At 60.7% G+C, this 20,473-nt stretch overlaps 1 protein-coding gene across 5 annotated transcripts; it reads right to left on the bottom strand.

Moving 5' to 3' along the window:
- Window positions 1–1,283: 1,283 nt before the first annotated feature.
- LOC133771511 (golgin subfamily A member 2-like) lies at window positions 1,284–20,243 on the bottom strand. 5 transcript variants are annotated; one of them, XM_062207460.1, is made up of 27 exons: window positions 20,157–20,243; window positions 18,719–18,841; window positions 17,799–17,879; window positions 14,338–14,445; window positions 14,024–14,067; window positions 13,843–13,906; window positions 13,393–13,449; window positions 13,157–13,237; window positions 12,287–12,325; window positions 12,041–12,103; window positions 11,860–11,953; window positions 11,669–11,775; window positions 8,516–8,574; window positions 8,055–8,196; window positions 7,287–7,376; window positions 7,066–7,173; window positions 6,801–6,888; window positions 6,253–6,599; window positions 5,888–6,001; window positions 5,134–5,379; window positions 4,971–5,046; window positions 4,675–4,760; window positions 4,256–4,471; window positions 4,067–4,169; window positions 3,867–3,973; window positions 3,640–3,790; window positions 1,284–3,555 (listed from the first exon to the last, which is right to left on the bottom strand). In XM_062207460.1, the coding sequence occupies exons 1-27, from the start codon at window positions 20,241–20,243 to the stop codon at window positions 3,341–3,343; spliced, it is 3,096 nt and encodes a 1,031-aa protein (XP_062063444.1). In that variant the 3' UTR covers window positions 1,284–3,340. The 5 variants fall into 5 exon arrangements, with proteins under 5 accessions (XP_062063444.1, XP_062063445.1, XP_062063447.1 ...); XM_062207461.1 differs by lacking the exon at window positions 13,157–13,237; XM_062207463.1 differs by lacking the exon at window positions 14,338–14,445.
- Between the last annotated feature and the right edge of the window lie 230 nt (window positions 20,244–20,473).

Here is a 20,473-nt window from a genome sequence, read left to right as displayed (position 1 = left end):
CTGCTGCTGCTTCCTGCCCCTGCCCTGCCCACCAAGGCGGGGGCCTGGCTGCTCTTGCCTTACCCCCTGTCTCCCTCCTCTCTCTCCGCTGTTCTCTCTGCTTTCTCTCTCACTGCCAGCCGATCGGGTCAGGCAAGTCCGTCCCGTCCTGAGAGCCCCAGGCCCCCCTTCGACCTCTAACCAGTTCCCTCCTCTTCCTCGGAGACCTCCCTTTCCAAGCCCACCCGGACACCTGTTCTGTGACTTCATGGTGGCCCCTCAGCCCCAGAGCCTCCCCTTCATCTGTGACTTCCTGTGGTGTGGTGAGCTGACACCTCCAGGCGTGACCTTGGTGAAAATTTGTGCCCCTCTGCGGTCCTGCTCCTGCCCTGTTCTATAAATATCTATAAATACTCATATACACACACACACGCACACGTACATATACGTGTGTGTATATATATATATATGGCTGACACAGCCTCGCCTCTATATTGGGAACTGGTCACCGTACTGTCCTTGTGGAGTCCTGTGGCTCAGTGACAAGGGATGGCTGTCACCCTGACCTGCCCCCTCCAGCGTGTGCCACTTCCTGTGAGCCGCCCTGTCCTGCCCAGCCTGTGGCCAGCCAGCCCTGCTCCCTGGCCCCTCCCCGCCCGGCGTGGGGTGCTGTAGTGGCAGCTGTGTGGTCCCTGACCGTCTCCACCAGTCCTGCTGTCTCTTGGCTGAGAATAAAGCCTGTTTCCACACGACGGGAACACTGCGTCCCGTGCTGGCTCGTGTTCTCGGTGGTGCTCCGGGGGAGGGGAGGTTTCAAGGTTTCCCCTTCGGGGTGCGGCTCGGGGAAGGGTGCTGTGCAAGCTGTGGGGACAAAGGCCCCGTCCTTTCCTGGGCGGCTTGGAAAGCGCCTGCAGGTTGCTTAGTTCTCAATGCTGTGAACCCTGCTCTGACCACCAGGGGGCAGGACCAGAAAGCCAGCCTGGAGGCAGGCTGTGGGCTGGAGGCCTGCACTCGAGAGGCATGGACAGGGTAGGGCGGGGCTAGCGCTGGAAGCTGGCACCCTTGGGCGCTGGCACGCGGCATTCCCTGCATCCCTCCACCATGAGCTCAGAGCCTGGGGGCCACAGGGCAGAGCTGTGCCCCTGGCATCGCAGTATAAGGAGACCAGCCTGGAAGAGGCCTCTTCACCCCCCTGGACGCTCGGCACAGCACGGCAGGCTGCCCGCTGCTGGCCAGGCCCTGCTGCCCTGTGCAGGGCCCACCCGCAGCACCGCAGACCCTGGGCCCTGCGACGAAACTGCCACACACGGGGCCAAGCGGTGTGGCTAAATCTGTTTATTTCAAGATAAAAAGAGTAACAGGAGCCACATCACCAGGGTGCCACAACCCTGTCTCCGCCTCTTTCCTGTGCCATACATAGACTATCAATAAATAAGTTTCCCAGCCCCAAAGAAGCATTAAGCCCTCCTCCTCATTTGTGAGCTCCAGCCTCAGCTATGATACAGGGGGCGGCCCTACCCCCAGAATATACAAAATGTACACAAGTACAATATGTACATGGGGGCGGGGTGGGGAGGCCCCCTGGAGGCAGCCTCATCCCCTCATCAGGCCTCCAGTTAGCCCCGGCTGTCACAGGGCCTGACAGAATGCTGCCTACTGCCCTGCCCCAAAGTGCCTCTGAAGAAAGGGGAGTCCCCGCTGCTGCCCCGCCTGCCTCGGCCCTGCCTGCTGGATGCCTCTTAGAGAGAGGACAGGCGCCCCTGCATCACTGCCCCAGCCGACCCTCTAAGGGCTGTCGACCATGCCTCCCAGCTGGCCTGCCTGGGGCACAGGCACGGAGTGAAGAGCTGGCCCACGCCTTGCCTACGGTGAGCGCCACCTGTGCTAAGGACCGGGCCTCCAGGTAGCCTCAGCTTGCCCAGGCCACCCAGAGATTCGTGGCCTGCAGCCTCCCTGATAAGGGACAGCCCTTGCCCAGAGATGACCCTCGCCTGAGGAAGATCCTCACCCAGAGATGCCCTGGCCTGTAAGTGAGCCCTGCCCAAAATGACCCTTGACCAGATACCCCTGCCCAGAGATGACCCTCACCCGATGATGCCCTTTTCGCCAAATACCCTTACCCATGATGCCCCTGGTCCAGAAGTGACCATTGCCCAAGATGCCTCACCCAGATGCCTGTGCCTGAAAATGACCTCACCTGAAGAAGCCCCAGGCCCAGAGTGACCATGACCCATGATGCTCCTGGCCCAGAAGTGACCCTTGCCCAGGTGCCCCAGCACAGAGATGACCCTCACCCAGATGCCCTCCTCGCCCAGATGCACTTGCCTGAAAATGACCTTGCCCAAGATGCCCCTGGCCCAGAAGTGACCTTTGACCAGCGAGGCCCCTGCCCAGAGATGACCCTCACCCAGTTGCCCTCGCCCATGATGCCCCCTGGTCTGACGTGAACCTCACCCAGCCTGCCCCCGCCCGAACATGCCCTTGTCCAGATGCTATTGCCAAACTCCCTGGGCCTGAAGATGCCCCCATCGAAGATGCCCTCGACAATGATGACCCTCGCCCAAATATGCCCTCCTCGCCCAGACGCCCCACCTAGAGATGACCCTTAGATATCCCTGGCCCGGAAGTGACCCTTGTCCAGTGACGACCCTCACCCAGATGCCCTTGCCCAAAGATGCCCTGGCCCAAAATGATCCTTGCCTAGATGCCCCCGGCCGTAAGAGACAAAACCCAGAGATGACGCTCACCCATGATGCCCCTGGCCCAGAGTGACCCTTGCCCAGATGCCCCTGCCTAGCGATGACCATTGCCTGAAGAGGCCTTTTGTGCCCAGATGCCCTCACCCACAGATGACCCGGCCTGAAGATGACCCCGGCCAGAAGATGGCCTCGCCCACGGAAGCCTGTGGCTTAGAGACGACCCTTGCCTGACGCTGGCCTGCACTGGAGATGTCCCTGCCAGGTCATGGCTCTTGCCTGCTCGTGTCCGTGCCTGCTGAGGCCCCACGTGATGTACCGGCCAGATTATGCTCTTGCCAGGCCGACAGTAGGCCCAAGAGGGGCGATGAAAACTGCCTGGCTGACTGCCCAAGGAGAGGAGCACCCCCTGGTCTGGGCTGTTCTGGGGGCCACACAAACGCTGCCTACGTTGGTCACAGCCTCTGAGGATGGAGCTGGAAATGAGGAGGCCCCAGGAGCCCCCGAGGGTCCTCCAGAGAGGCAGCCTAAAGAGGCCTTTCTCTCCCCATCAGGGGTTCTATCTAGGAGGGAAGGGAGCTGGGATGGCGCGGCAGGGGACAGGGTGGCTTGCAGGGGGAGTGGCAAGGACTGGGCGGGGCTCTCCGGGCTGAGGGCATCCGGGGTTAGACGATCAGGATCTTCACTTCGTCATGCTCGTCAGCCCGGTAGAAGAAGGGGATGCAGGGGTTGGTGCCCAAGCCCGGGCGCTCCTGGGGGTGCTGGATCTCCCGCAGCAGCTTCATGATCTGCTGCGCAGTAGGGTTCTGGGTGGACGCGCCCTCCCCAGCCTCTCCTCGCGCAGGCTCCACGGTGTCAGCGAGGCTCACCTCGCCAAGATCTTCGGAAAGAGAGGGGGCTCTGAGCAAGCTGCCAGCGCCTCTGCTCCGGCCTGCCCTCCCTGTGCCCAGGGCGCTCTCCTCACCAGCCTGCGGGTCAGCAGCGTCCTGGAGGGCTGGGGCCCCAGGCGCGGGATGGTCAGCGCGGTCTGGGGCGGCAGCCAGGACTCGGCCCTGCCACTCGCTGCGCTCGCCCACGAGCTGCAGCACCAGCTCCTGCAGCTCCAGGAGTTTGATCTGGAAGGAGAGGTGCTCAGCGCCCTGCCCTCGGCCTCGGCCCCTGCCCCAAGAGGCGGCAGCTCCAGGCCCCCACCTTCATGTCCTCCTTGTCCTGGGCCAGCCGGCTGATGTACTCCTCCTTCTCCCGGTGCCGCTCCTTCAGCACTGCCCTCTGGTTCTGGTAGAGGGCAATGTACTCCCCTGCACAGAGACGGGCGGCGGGCAGCGCTCAGAGGCCGGCCCACCCGACCCCCACGCAGCTCCCCGCTGCCAGGGCCCTCGCTCCCGGCTCACCGATGGTGTCCGTCTCTCCAGAGAGCTGGATGCAGCGATGTTCTAGCTCCTCTACCCGCTCTCGGAGCTCCGCCTTCTCCGCCATCACCTCCAGAAAGCGGGTCTGCAGCCACAACCATGGGGTCAGGGCTCGGCGGTCACCGCCCCACCCCCAGCCTTCCTGGCCCGTGGCGGGAGAGAACCCCTCACCTGCAGCTTCTCCATGGCCCCCTGGAGGGCCTGGTGCGTCTCCCCAGACACAGAGTCACCCCCAGTCCCAGCGGCTGAGGGCCCCTCGGGCTCCCCCTGCGATGGCACGGCAAGGAGAGCCAGGCGCCGGCAGCGAGCCTTCTGCTCCCTCAGCTGCCCGCGGAGCCGGGCCCGCTCTTCCTCGGCTCGGGTGAGAGCCGACGTAAAGAACATCACCTGCGGGCAAGAGGAGAATGAGTTCGTGTGTGCAGGTGCACCTGCCGTTCCTGGGAGGAATGGAATCTGACCACTGGCTCCCAGGTTAGGTGTGAGGTCAGGAGAAACCAAAGTGGGGGAGGGGGATCCAGATATAAGGAGGGGCCACAGAGGGGGGCAGGGAAAGGTGGGATGGAGAGGGCACAGGGCACAGCCGGGCTTACCACGGCCTCTCGGCTCTCCAGGTCTTCCGGGACGGGCACTTTGGCCTGGGGAGTTTCCTCCTCCTCCTCCTCCTCCTCCCCATCTCCTGAGGGCACAGCCAGAGGGACCCCAGATGATCCGGTGAGGGGGGGAGGAAAGCTCAGGGCTCCCCTCTGCGCCCACCCTCCCTGGGGGCCAGGGCAGCCACTGCCCCGAGGAGAGGGCTCAGCCGTCCTCAGAGTCTCTCTCAACTCCAGGCTGTGCTGCCAGACCCCGCCCCCCACAGCTGTGCCTCTCCCGTGGGAGCCTCACTCACCCTCTCCAGGGAGGCCCAGGAGGCTCAGCTGAGCTTGCAGCTGCTGGTTTTGCTGGGCGGCAGCTTCCAGGCGCTCCTAGGGGCCAGGAAGAGTGAGAAAAAGGCACACAGGTGGCAAGGTCCTCCCACCTGGGGGCCCGCCCCACGCTCGCCAGCCCCTCACCTGGGTCTCCTGCAGCTCCTGGCGAGCCACCTGGACCGCCACCTTGCCCTGCACCTCCTCATGCTGCAGCCGGTCCATGAGCTGCGTCTGCAGCAGAATCTGCTTGTGCAGCGCCTCCTTCTCGGAGCTCAGCTGCTGGTAGGCAGCCGCGTGCTGCTGGTAGGCGGCCACGTACTGCTGCAGGTGGCCCAGGTACTGGTCGCGCTGCTGCTGCAGACTCTGAGCCTCCTGGCTCTTCAGCTCCATCTGCGGGGAGACCCAAGGGGGTGGGGGGAGCGTGAGGGCAGGTGGGGGTTGCTAACCGAGGACTTTGGTTGCAGGGGGAGGCACGGCCCCGTGTCTCCTGCACCCAGCCCCACACCTCATCCCCTTCTTTCCCATCACTCTAACTAGAGGCCACACGCGAGAGGGAAGGCATCATCTTTAGGGCACGCTCGTGCCTACTCCTTTACATGCACAATCTCAGCTCATCCTCAACACCTGGAGAGGAAAAACGCCAAGTTCCTTTGTCAGGAATCTGAGGCTTAGCAAGGGGTAGCCTTGTGCAGTGACCCGTGGAGCTGGGTGACACGCCTCTCCCTGGGACAATGACATCCAGACCCGGGAGGAGCCCAGGGCTACCAGCTCTTAGAGTCGCAGGACAATGGAGGTCACCTGTCACTCCAGCCTGGAGCGGCCTCCCTCCTGGGCCTAGACCGCCCTCCCCAGAGACTCGTGCCCATGGCCCATCCCTCGCAGGTGGGCTGAGCGTTACCGTTTCCTTCAGCTCCCCCAGCTTCTCCTGCAGCTGGCCGAGCTTCTTGGCCAGCTCGTTCTTGACGTGCTGCTCGGCCTGCAGCGAGCTGGTGAGCTCCATGTTGTCATTGCTCTGCACAGACAGAAGCGAGCCGTTGCCACCCAAAGCGGCTGCATCCGGGCCCCAGCACCAGGTGTCCACCTCCCACAGTGCCCGGAGTGCTGGAAATTCAGCCCCTCCCCTCCGACAGACATTGGAGCAGGGTCCTGGCTCCCAGGGCGCCTCCCTAGGCCTACAACGTCCCCTTTGACCAGGGGGATGGGAATGAAGGCCAGAGGGAAATGTTTTGTGCCAGAGGCCTTGCCCAGGGAGGCCGAACGCACCAGTCTCACGAAGCCATCCTGCAGCTCGGCCAGCTGCTCCTTGAGCTCCCGGTTCTGCAGGAGCGCGCGGCTGATGGTCACGCGGTCGCTCTGCATGCTCTCCAGGATCTGCTTGCGCTCCTCGGCCTGGTTGCCCCACAGCTCCGCCTCGCGCTCCAGCTGCAGCAGCCGCTGTTCCTGCTGCTGGTTCAGGCGACTCAGGGCTGCGTTGTCCTGCACCTGGGCCTGCAGCTGTCCCGCCAGGCTCTCCAGCTGCTTCTGCAGCTGCTCAGCCTGCGCCTGCAGCTGCTGTTCCGCCTCTGACGGCCCCGCGGGGGGCGCTGGGGACTCCGGGGCGGGAGGCTCAGCTGAGAGAGGAAGCAGCCATCAGGGGCCCCGTGCACGGCGGGCAGTGGGTGCGCCACCCCTATTTGCGGATGAGGTCACCGAGCCTCAGAAGATGACAAGACTCGCCATCCCCTGGCACAGACCTGCTTCCCTCTGCCACAACACCCTCGCCGGGCACCCGACACCCATCCTGCTCCCAGGCCACCTCCGCCCCTGCTTACCCCTCTGGCTCTGGAGCTCGGCCAAGGTGGTCTCCAGCTCCTGCACCTGACTCAGGCCGCGCTCCTTCTCCTCCCTCAGTGTGCACAGCTGCCCAGAGCACAGGGACAAGAGCCGTGAGCGGGGGCCACCACCTCCCTCTGCACCGACGCTGCCCCCCAAAACCCAGACACGCAGCCACCTGTGGTGCAGGCCACAGCAGGTGCACTTGCTGTGTCCATTACAGACACCCAGAGATCAAGGGGCCTGTCCACGGGCCTGCCTCACCTGGGCAGACATCTGCTGCATCTTCTCCTGCCACAGGGCACGCTCTTCCTCCAGGCCCCCTGCGTACCGGTCCCTGTCCATCCGCAGTTGTGTCTGTGTCTCCAGCAGCTTCAACAATGGACGCAGAAGTTTGGAGGGAGCATCGCGGACGCTCATCTGCTCCTGGCCGCCCGGGGCTCCAGTCCTCCTCCCACTGCCCCCCTCCTCCTGCCGAGCCGCACCTGTTGCACGTGTTTCTCCAGCTGGGCCCGCTCCTCCATGGCCTGCTGAAGCTGCTGCCTACTGTCAGAGACGCCAGACTCGCTAGAGAACTGAGTGGGGAGGACAAGGTGAGCACTGGAAGCCCTCACGGCCAACACAGGACTCAGGGTCACAGAAGAGGTCAAGTGTTGGCTGGGGCTCCCAAGGAAGCAAACAGGCTCCCGGGCTAGCCGAACCAACGCATGGATGACACAAGGGTTTGGGGGCATGTGTGGTGCAGTGTGTAGGTGGCTACTTGGCACGCCCGCATGCCATAGCGAAGACCCTGCCTCCAGTCACGGCTACCACACTTCCCACCCAGCTTCCTGCTACTGTGCAACTTAGGAAGCAGCAGGGGATGGCCTCCTGGAGTCCCGACACCCACACAGGAGGTCTGGATTGAGTTTCAAGCTCCTGGCTTCTGCCTGACCCAGCCCTGGCTCTTGCAAGCATTTGGGAGATGACTAGTGCATGGAAGATCTCCCTCCATCTCTCTCTGCTGCCTTTGCCTTCCCAATGGAAACCGAGAAGCTTGAATACAACCGTGTGAAAGGCTGTATCTCTGAGATCCTGATTGTATGGGTCTAGGCAGGGGCTCTGTGCGGAATTCTAGCCATTCCGGGAGGCTTCTGGGCAGGACCAGAATAAGGGTTCAGAGGTTCCAGCTCGTGGCTGGGGGCCTCCCTGACCGTCCTGAGGCTGGCGGCTCCCGCGGGCTAGGGCTGGGGCTCAGGGCCACAGCCGCGTACTTGCTGCAGCAGCAGCTCAGACATCTCCAGCTTCTTCTGCAGCTCCTCCGTGCCCAGCTGCAGGGCCTTCTTCTCTGTCTCGAGGACTCGAAGCCTCTCTTCGAGCTCAGAGTTCTGCTGCTTCAGGTCCTCATTGTTTCTGCTGCGGTGAGAGGTGGCAGTGAGGGCAATGAGCAAACAGAGAGGACCACGGTGGTGACCAACCCACCTTCTTGCTGCACCTCCCAAGAACCTTGCCCTTGGAGGGGTCCCCAACAATCAGGTCACTCACGGGGCAGGCCAGAGAGAGGACCTGAGCTGTCTGAGGCCATGGCACAAGCTGGTGGCACAGCTGGCACCAGAGCCTGGTGTGCACATGTCCCAGCCTGTACAGCCACTTGCTCCTCATGCTCCCCGGCACCCCTCCCCTCTTCACCTGTACTAACTCCCCCAGCCGCCTTCCCCCCACTTCCCCTTCTTACTTGTTCTTGTATAACTCCAGTTTGAGAGCATCTCGCTCTTGGGTCAACTCCTTGTTGTGCTGCAAACACAGAGAAGTGACGTCAGGACTTGGCAGGTCCACGATGGAGCTGGGACACTGGTCACAGTGGCTACAGGAACCACGCCACAGCCACACTTGCTCACCCTCACTGTCAAGGCACTGCCAACCCAGAGTCTCGTTGGTTTTTCCTAAGAGCTCGTAAGGGCAGAAGAGGAAGGGAAGGCGCTCTGACTTCCAGCTGGCTAGCGGAGGCTCCGAGACAGCAGGCAGCACTGCTGTGGCCATTGCTGCTACAGTGTCACTGTTAGACCTTCTCAGTGCTCCACTGTCCCAGGCTCACAGCCCCGTTTGATTCTCACAGCTACCATATGAGGCAGTTACTGTCCCTCCTCTTTGTCAAGAGATGTGGTGGAATGAGAAGGCCATGCCAAGATGGTCCTGGAAGCGAGTGTCAATTACTCAGGAATGTCTTTGCAACCCACCTGGCAACGGAGCCTGCCTGGCAACAGGCTGTGATTGGCTGGTTTTGGAAACCATATGGCGAACAGAGCCTGCCTGGCAACAGGCTGTGACTGGTTGGCTCCAGAGCCTGCCTGGCAACAGGCTGTGATTGACTGGGGCACAGACCGCCCCTTGAGTGGATTGGCTGCCTCGACTATATAAGCTGCTGTACCAACTGAAATAAAGGAGCCTGCAGGCTGCTCCCTCAGGCCTGCTTTCACCTGACTCGTGGTATCTGTGTGGTGACCCCATGCCTCTTGCCCCACCATGCTCCTCCTCTCAGCACAAATCCTCTCAGAAGAAATCAACCTCAACATCGGGTGTGCCAACGTGACTGGGAGAGACAGCGTGTTGGACTTGGTGAGACACCCCCCCCCCCCCCGGATTTCGGCAAGAAGGCCCCTCGGTGTTTTGTGTGCTGTTCGGTTCTGTGAGGGTGAGCACAGAACTCCCTCCTACAGTCCTTTCCTTGTCCTTGTCCTCGGTCTAAGTGACCCCAGGTTAGGCATACACCCCCAGAAGCGTATGCCGCTTCTCGGCTCCTCCTTTTACTTTCCGTTCACCTGGTGAATTCACATCAGGGACTGATCGTCCCGGAATTCGGAACCAAGTCATCTTCCCTCCTGAGAGAGGTGACGCTCCGGAGACACCGTGTGGGCATACGGCCTTGACCTAACGAATCAAGGAAGTCCCCCACTAAGCAGAGGACATACGTATGATCTGATACACCACTGTCTGTCTAACGTAGGGAACCCCTGCAGAATGCCATCAGCCGCTGAGGTGCTAGGAATTTGCTTTGTTATGGCAGCAGTGCTGTGCGTGTCTTTCCTTTGGCTAGAGTTGGCGTGGCGTGCCGCTCTTAAGTGCTCAACCATGGGAAAGATACCCTCCCTCAGAATCCCATGCAGATTATCAAACATAGTGAATCTGTGAGTGATCAGAGCCTGACACTCCAGGTCCCTGTCTCACAGACAACAGTTGATGACTTAGGGATAGAGAGCTAGGACAGTGAAAATGACAATGTAGCAAACAAGGTAGCAATGCCTCGTCAGCAACCCCCCACATACCCGTGGGATGAACTTAGAGGACCTCCAGAGGATAACTCATGTGAGGTCATCCCATCCACACCCAGTGAGGATCCCCACATTTGTGACAGTCCCCAGGCACCCCAGGCTCTCAGGGCAGCTGCTAGATCCCATGCCATCCACATGTTTGTCGTTAATCTCAAAGTGGACGCAAAATTCAGGCCCTGGATTCCAACGCCCATAGAAAGGCTTCTGCTTGCCAAGGGCCGAGGATATGCTTGTGTCTTTCCAGAGAATGCGGGACCGCCCATTTGGGTACCAGCCAGAAATACCAAACCTGCAACTGACAGCCAACCAGAACCAGCTGAACAAGACTGAGAGCTCGCCTTGTTAGCAGACGCACCTGCCCTATCATCCTACCCTGAGAATCTGCCCATAGCCACATCCATTACTGCTTTATACCACGCTAGCTCTGGTCAGCCACTTGAACGGCCCACAGCCTGTGTACAGTCACGCCATTCCTGATTACCATTGTTCCTCATTCCTACCCCCATCTGAGCAAGCAATCCTGTGGCCTCTTGATTTGAGCGCTGGTTAGTCAACGACGGGTTAGATCCCCTGGGGGACAACCTAAGACAGGCACAGCTGCGTATGGAGACCACATGGAAATGGGGTCAACAATGGTATGGCCAAGAATCATGCCTCCCATTGCTCAAAAATAAACGAAAAGGGGGAAATGTGGTGGAATGAGAAGGCCATGCCAAGATGGCTGCTGACAAGCGAGCAGCAGTTACTCAGGAATGGCTTTGAAACCCCCTGGGAAACCACCTGGCAACGGAGCCTGCCTGGCAACAGGCTGTGATTGGTTAGGACATAAACTGCCCCTTGACCGGATTGGCTGTCTTGGCTATATAAGCTGAATATATAACTAAAATAGACGAGTCTGCCGGCTGCTTGGCTCAGGCCTGCTTTCCCCCAACTCCCGGGGTCTGTGTGGGGACTCCGTGCCTCTTGCCCCCAACACCCTCCTCCTCTCAGAACAAACCCTCTCAGAAGAAATCCTCTTCGTCGAGAGACACAAAACAGAACAAAACGCAGCGTAGAGCTGCAGCGCTCCTCTGAGACCTGAGCATCCTGCTCTCATTCTCTGGGCCCGTTGTCCCCCCAGGGATGAGGGCGCAGACTCGGAGGGAATCTGAGTTTGTGTCTGAATCCTCGGTCACCTGCTGAAGGACGGTGCAGCATTCACACAGCCTACCCCTCCCAACAACAGAGGGGAAACCACCCCACCCCCGCGCTCCTCTCCCTGGGTTAATGGCCCCTCCCCCATCCGACACAGCCCCTCCAGGGATGCTAACTGGCCTGCTTTTCTGCGCCTCCCCTGCCCAAACACCCCATCCCTGCTCCCAGCTCTTGGTCTCCAGTGCTCACTGCACAGCCACCCCCACTCACCACCCAACTCGGTCCCAGGTTCTTTGGCATCAGTGAGAGCCACATGAAACGGCCCGCACTGCATCTGGGCCACTCCAGGCTGCAGAAGGGACCTTTGCACTCACTCCCTGCTAGGAAACCAGGCTGCCAGTGGCTGGGCAGGCGGCTGGGCTCACCCTGTCCACCTGCTTCTGCTGCGTGGAGACGGCAGACAGCGTCCGCTCCAGCTCTCCGACGCGCTGGCGGGTCGTCTGCAGGCGGTTAGCAAGGTCCTCAGACTCTCCTGGAAGCAGAGGGGTCGAGATGGAGCCCCGGGCCCCCCCAGAGGCCTGCCAGGTGCCTGGCTGGGGGGGGTGCTCAGTCCCACCTGCTTTCTGCCTGGCTGCCTGTTGGGTGTGAGCCAGGGCTGACTGTAAATCCGCCTTCTCAGACACAAGAATCCCAATGGTTTGAATGTGAACCTTTAGGAGGAAGCCAAACACGTGCTCAGAGCGAGAGAAAGGACTGTTGTCCGGGGGCACGCGAGGGGACACCACGCGGTCCCTCACCTGCAGTTGTTCTCTTAAAGCCCCCTGCTCCTTGGCCAACTTCTGCTGACATTCTTTCTTCTCCTGTAGGAAGAGAAAAGAAATCCCCCTGACTGGGGCAGGCACAGCTGGCATGGCACAGGACACGTCCCCAGAATGCCACCATGTCCTGGAAGGGCCCAGGGAGGAGGTCAGATCTCAGGGCCTGGGGGGGCGGGGGGTGCAGACCAGCAGCCGTGCAGTGAGCAGACACAGAAACCACATTACTTTTTCCACTTGATCCAGAGTTTCTTGGTTCTGTTGTTTCTGTGGGGAGAGGCAAAGGAAGGAAGGTGACTAAGGATGGCCCCTCGACTCCACTCCCAGAGCAAGAGGGGTGGGCAGGGGCCAGGGCGGGATTGGCACGTTCTCAGACCCTGTGGGCACAGGACCTGTCCCGACGCTCCCCAGGAAAGAGCGTGAGGGTCTTTGCTGGTTTGCGCTCACGGCTGTGGAACCGCGTCTGACTCGGAGTCTCCTCAGGGGACAGTAAGGTGAGCCTCCAGAAACGGAATGTGAGACAAGACGGGCTTCCGCTAGGTTCGGATTTACAGGGTGCGCGCATCGTTCCACAGCTCAGCACGTGCTGCGTAGGGGCTGGGCTGCTCTTCACAGCAGGGACACAGCAGTGGAAGCACAGCTAGGATCCCTTCTCCCTGAGGTTTATGTCCCAGGGAGCCTGGAAATCTTGGATTCTTAGAGCTAAGAGAGACCTTTGCCAACCGCCATTTCCACCTCCTTGGGAAACTCAAGCCCAGGGCAGAGAGGCGCTTGTCCAAACTCAAAGCTCAAGTGAGGGCCTGAGTCAGGGCGGGAACAGAGGCTGGTGGCCAGCGCTGCCCCGAGAGGCCACCACCCCAGCGCCAGTGTGGCCAGGATGCAAGCAGGGGTGTCTGGAGAAGAGAGGGGGCGGAGAGGGCAGCGACAGGAAGAGAGCCGTGCTGCATGCTGCATGCTCTGGGGTCCCTCAGCTGAGACTGGGCCCCGGCTCCCACTCTCCCTCGCACCAGGGCCCCCAGCCCCTCTCTTCAGAGCCTGCGGGGAAACGGAAGCCCAGGGTGGGCAGCGTGGAATCAGGGGACCCCACTGGGCTCTTACCAGTTCCTCTATGGTGTTACTGAGCTGTTTGTTTGTTAGATAGCTGGAGTCCAGGGCTACTGCCAGCTCTTGGTACCGGCTCTGAGGCGCATGCAGAGAGGGGAGTTGCAGGAGGGGTGGGGGAGAGGTAGAGAGAGCAGACATTAGGGCTGGGGGACACGGGCTGTCTCAGCTGGCAGCGGGGCACCCAGCCCCTGCTGGGAGAGGGCAGGGGGGCTGGCCTGCGAGCCACTCACCTCCAGATCCTTCATGTTAGAAGCTGTGAGGCCCTCTCCGTTGAGGTAGGATGTGGACTAGAAGAGACAAGAGCCCCGTGGAGATGCTGCACCCTCCACCTTCAAGTCCCTGCCCTCAGACTGCCTCTCCTCCCCACCACCTGGCAAACTGCTCTGCCCAGCCTGGCCTCTTCCTCCCATAACCCTCTAGGCCAGCTTCTCCTGGGTCTCATCACCATCCCCCTCCCTTCCCAAGTGCTGCTCTTCCTACGCTTCCTGTGCCCAGATGAAGAGTCACTGTTCTCATGGCCACGTCCTCCACTGCGTGGCTTGCACGAAGAAGCCGTCCCCCAGCGTGCCCAGCACTGTCCAGCAGTCAGTCTGTGCAGGGTCCCCCGCTCTCAGCAACCCCAGCCTCCACTTCTGTCCTTTCCTCTCTGCCCTCCCTCTCTGAGGCCCAGTCCCCAGTACCTCGGACACAAGACCATTGAGCTGCTGAGAAAGCTGGCGCAGGCTCTCCGTGGAGGACAAAGTCCTAGGGACAGACACAGAGGTCAGGGGTGCGGGGGCTTGATGCAAAAGAGGTCCTTGGGCCGTGGCTGCCCTCACTCCCACGGCTTCGGGACTGCTGCCCGCACAGGAAGACACTCACTTGGTCTCATCTGTGAGGGCAGGGCCATGGTCAGCAGCATGGTTCTGAGGGAGAAGAGAGAGACAGTGATCACCTGATTCCCAGGAAGATCCACCCAGGGGTGGCAGGAGCCCCGCTCCTCCCAGCAACCTGCACTGCCACAGCTCAAGAGAAAGCCCGGTCTTGGCCCCCAACCCCAGGGGCCTGGGAAGGGTGCCTGCACTGGGAACCAAGCTGCCGGAAGGCGGGAGAAGAGCATGCAGAGCAGGCGCAGGCCTCAGGGAAGGGAGACGGCGCGAGCACACGGGGAGCAGGCAGAGGACAGAGGCACAAACCTGAGTCGGCGCCGTGCTGGTTAGACTAGCGCCAGGGGACGCTACACCGCCAGGTAACACGGTGGCATCAGCAGAGGGCGCTGCAGGAGCCGCACAGTCGTTGGGCGCCTGTCACGAACAGAGCAGGGGGTGAGGGCCGTGCAGGAGAGGAGGCGCCTCGCTGCCACGGACACAGGGCGCAGGGCAGGTGGGACAGACGTACAGTCAGAGGGACAGTCACACATGCTGGGAACCACAGGGGATGTGGGAATGGCTTGTCCAGGCTTGGACACGCAGCATCTTTGCAGGTGGCCAAAGCTCAAAGGAAGGGGGTACGACCTCCGTGGACACGAGGCCCCGGTTCTCCCTGGACCTCAGCAAAGGCTCTGACCTCTGGCAGCCGCAGCAGGCAGAAGGAACAGGCATCGAAATCAGGGAGCACAGCCGTGTTCCCCCAGAAACCAGTCTCTGCCGCACAGGGACCCTGACTCTAGGCCCCTGCTGGGTGGAGGCTGCTGGTGGCAACGGGGCTCCCTCGAGGGAGCTCTCTGCGCTCCCCTCTCCTGCTCTCCGCCCTTCCTCCCTGCCCTCCTCTCTGCCTCACCCATCGCTGTATTTCTCCGATTCAGGCCTTTCCAAGGAGAAATGTTGCCCAAGAAGCCTCTCCCTGCTTTCTGGAGATAAAATCAAGCACAGCGCCTCATGGGCAACCTCTCAGCCCAATCTCGCAGCTCCAGGAAAACCTGCTCTACCGAAATAAGCCAGGAAACCACAGGTGAGACGTCTGCCCTGTGACTTGGCACATGGAGGTCCTGGCGCCTCATTCCCAGGAAAACTGCTAGGGAACAATGCTGGGATCCAGTACTCGGAGCCATGGAGAAGCCTCTCCTCCTTCTCCCCCAGCGGGACCCCCTCCCTCGGCCAGCCCCATCCAGCTTCTCCCAGGCTCAGGCCTAGCTCTTGGCCCAAGCATCTGGCTCTGGAGACCACCTCACGTCCACAGGCCAGACGGCCGCACACAGCCAAGACACGTGACAGCAGCCCGGGGAGCTGAGTGGACGTGGGGGGTTGCTGCCTGCTCTCTGGACCCTTCAGCCCTGGCCGCTGAGAACCCCAATCGGCTGCCTCCTTAGAGTCCAGGCTGCAAAGCCAACAGATGAGGGTGAGGCGTGCTGAGTCCACAGCTTCACCGTGACCACAGCCTGGAACCCACTGCCCACAGTGATGTTGTCCTCAGAGTCCACTGTTGCCTTGACAACCTCTGTGACACCGTCTAACAGGTAAGAGCAGCGGGCCAGGCATGAGACCTCAGGGAGGCTGCACTCCCAGCCATGGACCCAGGCTCCAGGCCCTCTCAGCATCTCTAAGATCAGACACAGGAACCACGGGGGAGTGGGGAGAACCCTTCTCTGAGCAGTTTCATTTACTTTTTAGGTTTATTTTATTTATTGGAAAGGCAGAGTAACACAGAGAGAGCGGAACTCAGAGAATCTTCCATCCACTGCTTCACTCCTCACATGGGCACCATGGCCCAGAAGGCCGGGCCAAGCCGAAGCCCAAGAGTCAGAAACACCAATCAGGTCTCCCATGTGGTGGAGCGGCCCAAGCACTTGGCCATCTTCTGCTGCTTTCTCAGGCACATTAGCAGGGAAGTGGATCGGAAATGGGCAGCTGGGACTCAAGCACTCACATGGGTGCCAGTGTCCACTGCCACAACAGCAGCCCCTCTGAGCAATTCTAAATATAGGTACCGCACCCAGTGCTAAACCCAGGTAAAGCTACCGCCTGCAGCGCCAGCATCCCGTACGGGCACCAGTCTAAGTCTTGGCTGCTCCTCTTCCGATCCAGCTCTCTGCTATGGCCTGGGAAGGGAGCAGATGGCGGCCCAGGTCCTTGGGCCCCTGCACCCACCTGGGAGACCTGGAGGAAGCTCCAGACTCCTGGTTTCAGATCAGCCTAGCTCCGGCAGGCGCAGCCATTTGGAGAGTAGATCAGCAGGTGGAAGACCTCTCTATCTCCCTCTTCCTCTCCCTCTCTCTCTGCTTCTCTGTAACGCTGCTTTTCAAATAAATAAAAAAGTAAATAAAATTTGAATCTATGTACCGTGATTATTTTGTGCACAACCAAGTTCACAATTTTAAGTCTTCAGGTGGGAGCTTAGCCTAGTGGTCAGGATGCCAGATGAGAGGCCTAACCTCACTTCAGAGTGCCTGAGGCTGCTGCCCAGCGCCCGCTCCTGACGCCACCGTCCAGCTCATGTGAACCCAGGAGACCGGTGATGGCTCAAGTAAACTGAGCCTCTGAGCCACACACACTGCTGTCAGGACTTCTCCATGCCTCTGCCCTGCCCAAAGTACACCACTTGGTGTCTCCTCTGAGGCCACAGAGTGAGTCACGGCCCCTGGCCGGACCTAACTGGGTGGGAGCAGCCCTGATGGTTGACCAGCCACCTGTCCCTTCCCCCAGGCCCATCTCCGGATCAGCCCTGCTACACTGGCTTGGCTGAAGGCCCTGGGGCAGTTAGACAGGACGTGCCAACATCATCTGCAGGTTATGGCCTACCTAGCCCTGTGTGCCTGGGCCCTGCCCCTCCCCCACCCCCAGGCTCCCTGCAGGCCTACAGGTGTTCTATGACCTCACGATGCCGCCTATGACCTCCTGGCCCCCTCTGCCTCCCCACTCTTCATGTGGGGGTGAATGGTACCCAGCTTTAGTCTTCACATGGCCTCAAACGCCACCTCCTCCAGCCGCAAGTCCATTCAGAACCCACCTCCCCCACCTGGCCACGCAGCTGGCCCCCTGCTGCCTTCCCCTGCCCCTCTCAGAGAACTGCCATCCCCACGGCGCCTCCTGTCCTGCTCTACTTCCACCACTGTGCAGCCATTGCCTTTGCCATCCACGGGCCCAGTGAATACAGTTAAGTGTCCCATCTGATTTGTCAGAGACGAGGGGCAGAGCATCCGAGCACTGGTCTGTCTGGGTAGCCTCCCGTCCTTGCCCGTGAGTTCCTCTGAAAGCTAACCTCCATCCTTGCAATTAGAAAGCCAATTCATTTTCTCTTAAGTCTACCTTCTCTACTCTCAAACCAAAAGGAATTCATCAATTTGAAAACTCCCTAACTTCCACCTGGTCTACCTGCCCAGAGGGCAAGACGTAACAGCGTTTATATTTTTTCAAATCTCTCCTAGTCTGACCACACTGGGCATTCAAAAGCCCAAAACCGCACAGACCTGCTCTGAAAGTTACTTCCAAATTACCAAATCTTTAGGTGTGCCTTACCCTCCCCAAGATGACAAAAGACACGAGGGAAGGGAAAAATTCAATGAGCCAAGCAGGGGAGGAAGCAGACAGAAGCAGCCGAGGGTTAATGGCAGCAACATAAAACAGGCCAGAGACAGAGGCTCCCCCCGACGAGACAAGCCTCGGGGACATGCACAGCTGGGAGACAGCAAGCCAGAGAGGGGGTCTCGGCACTGCCTCACCTTCCACTTGTCCAATGGGGGCAGCGCTACCCCATTGGAACGGTTAAGGTCGGACACCAGCACCTTCAGAATGTCCTGAATCTAGAGGCGGCGAAGAGGGAGAAACAAGGGCAGGGGAAGACACAGAGACGTGGCTCAGAGAGGGGCCAGGACGTGGGGAGAGCGCGGCTCAGGGAATCGGAGGCCGAGGAAGAGCAGAGATCCAGACCGCGGTCCCCAGCTCCCCATCCTCTCACTGGCCACTTGCTGCCTCGCCAGACAGAGGGAACAGTCCCCAGACCCCAGAGTCACAGAAGTGCAGTCCATGACCAGCACGGCTCTCAGACCCTCCCCCAGACACCCCCCCCACTCTCCATTTGCAAAGCCAGACTTCTGCCTGAGCGTTCACTCCAACACGGGAGGATACAGCTCAACAATTAGGAGACACTGTTGCAATCCAACCACATCTGACAGCCTGAAGTTGAAGCCCAGGGGAGGATGGGACTTTATCAGGTCACCCAGAGCCACGGCCTCATCCCAGTGCCTGGGGCTGCCTAAGGGGACAGCCCGATGACCGGGGCTGCTCTCACTGGCCTGGCTTTCCCTCGAGGCCAGGGATGAGGAAGTAGCAAACACCAGTGACGAGGAATGGTTACAGGACCCTGTGCTCTGGATTAATACGAAAACAGCAAAGACTCTCAAACTCTGTAAGTCAAACATCAGCCCATTCTATGTGACAGGTGTGGAAAGAGAGGCCCAGAGAGCTTCAACAATTTGCTTCCATCATACCCCCAGAGAGGGAAAGGGAGCATTCAAACCCAGAATTCTTACCCAGTGTCTACACTGCCTTCCGCCATCTTCCATCGTCCTCTTCAACCCCAACCCCACCCCCACGGCCCCTCCGCCCCTCACCCCCAGGGGCCTGGCCAGCCACCACTCACATCCTCGGTTGAGTGACAGCCCCCAGAAGTGGCTGTCTCGGGGCTGCTGCCATTTTTCAGTTTCTTCTTCTTCTTTCCTCCTGCGGGACCACCAGGGCTGTTCTTCTGCTGATACTCTCTGAGCTGTGGGAAGGAAAAGCAGTTGCTTCTCTGGAATGCCCTAAGCCCTGTGGTCACCTCCTACTTCACAGTGTCTACAAACACGCTCACGTCCACCATGGACTTCATGCCACCGACAACCCTGCAGGGGCCGCAACCATCAGTCTATGTCTGAAGAACTGACCACATGCTCCATAGAAGGGGATAATGGAATTTGAAAAAAGCTTCTAACTCTCACTGCTGGGGTTCTGCCAGACCAGCAGCTGCCGTGGGCAAGGCCAGAGGTAGAGGGAGAAGATTAAACATCATGCCGTCAGCAATTGTACTTTGTGAGGTTTGGAAACAAGACATTGGGTCCTTTGTCCCACATCAGAACCTCACAGAACTTCCAGGGTCACCCGAGGAACCCTGGAGACCAAGGAGAAAGAGTGGAACCCAGGCATGATCCCAGCCAAGGGCCCATTAGGCCCTCACGACAGGTTCCGACCCAGGCCCCAGGGGGCCTCGCCAAGCTGCTCCCTGGCTCTCCTCTGTGCAATCCCCTCCCCCAGCTTCAAAAACGCCCTTGGGTGGGGGTGGGGGGGTTCAGGCCATAAAGTTTGGCCTCCCAAGATCTGGTCCACAGACGGTCACACAGCTGTCACTCCAGAGAGCCTGACTGGGGGCCCCTGCTCCCAGCATCAGGGAACTTGACGTGAGCCTGAGAACTCGCACACCCCCCAAAATCTGGAGAGCAGAACCCTGGGGGAACCAAACCAGTTTTCCCGCGGTCACCCAGAAACACTGCCCGCACTCCAGCCCCCGGGAACGGACACAGCTCACACGGTCCGTGTCCGAGCTAGGACGGGGGTCCCCAAGCCGCAGTCCCCTTGCCGGAGGAAGCAGACAGGAGGTGAGGCCTCTTAGGACGTGGCCCGGAGATCAAAGCCCGAGCTGGGGTAATGACAGTCCCGAGGGCGCCTTGGCCTCACTGCACCCACTCTGCCCTGCCCACGCCCCGAGTCGCCGCTCCGCGCAGGGGTGGGGGCGCGGGGCCGGGTCCCGAGTCCCTGGAGACCGCAGCCCTCGGAGCCCAAGGAGGCCCGGCTTCGGGAGGCCGGAGGCCAGTGTGAGGCTGGGCCGAGGAGCCCCGGAGCCAATGGCCCAAAGTCACCCGGGGGCCACGAGCGCGGGCGGGGGCTGGGCGCTGAGGGGCGGGGCTGGCCGGGAGACTCGGGTGGGGAGAGCCGGGGGGCGCCGAGGGGCTCGGCCCGTGGAGTCCAGAGCGGCCCAGACCCGGCCACGGACCGGCCGTCGGAGGGCAGTGGGCTGGGCCGGGGGCGCGCCCCCAGCGCTTTACCTTTTTCTTGGCCGCGGCCAGTTTGCTCTGTCGGGTTTCCTCCGACATCGCGGGGCGGGGAGGGGGCGGGGGGCGGGGGGGCCACATCACCACGATCCCGGCAACCAATGCGAACTGCTCCCAGCAGCCACCGCGCGGGTATGTGACTGAGCCAGAAGAGGCCGGTTCAGGGCAGAGCTAGGCGACGCTGGGTGGGCGTGGTCTCCACACTTCAAGCCCATTGGCCAATGAGGAAGACGGGGCGCGGTCAGGTCTCTGCCGGTTCCGCCGAGGCGTCAAAATGGGAGCTGCGCGCGCAGCTCCGTCACCGCCCACTC

The sequence above is a fragment of the Lepus europaeus genome, chromosome 12 (genome assembly GCF_033115175.1).
Source record: "Lepus europaeus isolate LE1 chromosome 12, mLepTim1.pri, whole genome shotgun sequence".
NCBI classification, from domain to species: domain Eukaryota; kingdom Metazoa; phylum Chordata; class Mammalia; order Lagomorpha; family Leporidae; genus Lepus; species Lepus europaeus.
This window is presented reverse-complemented; position numbering and strand designations above follow the sequence as displayed.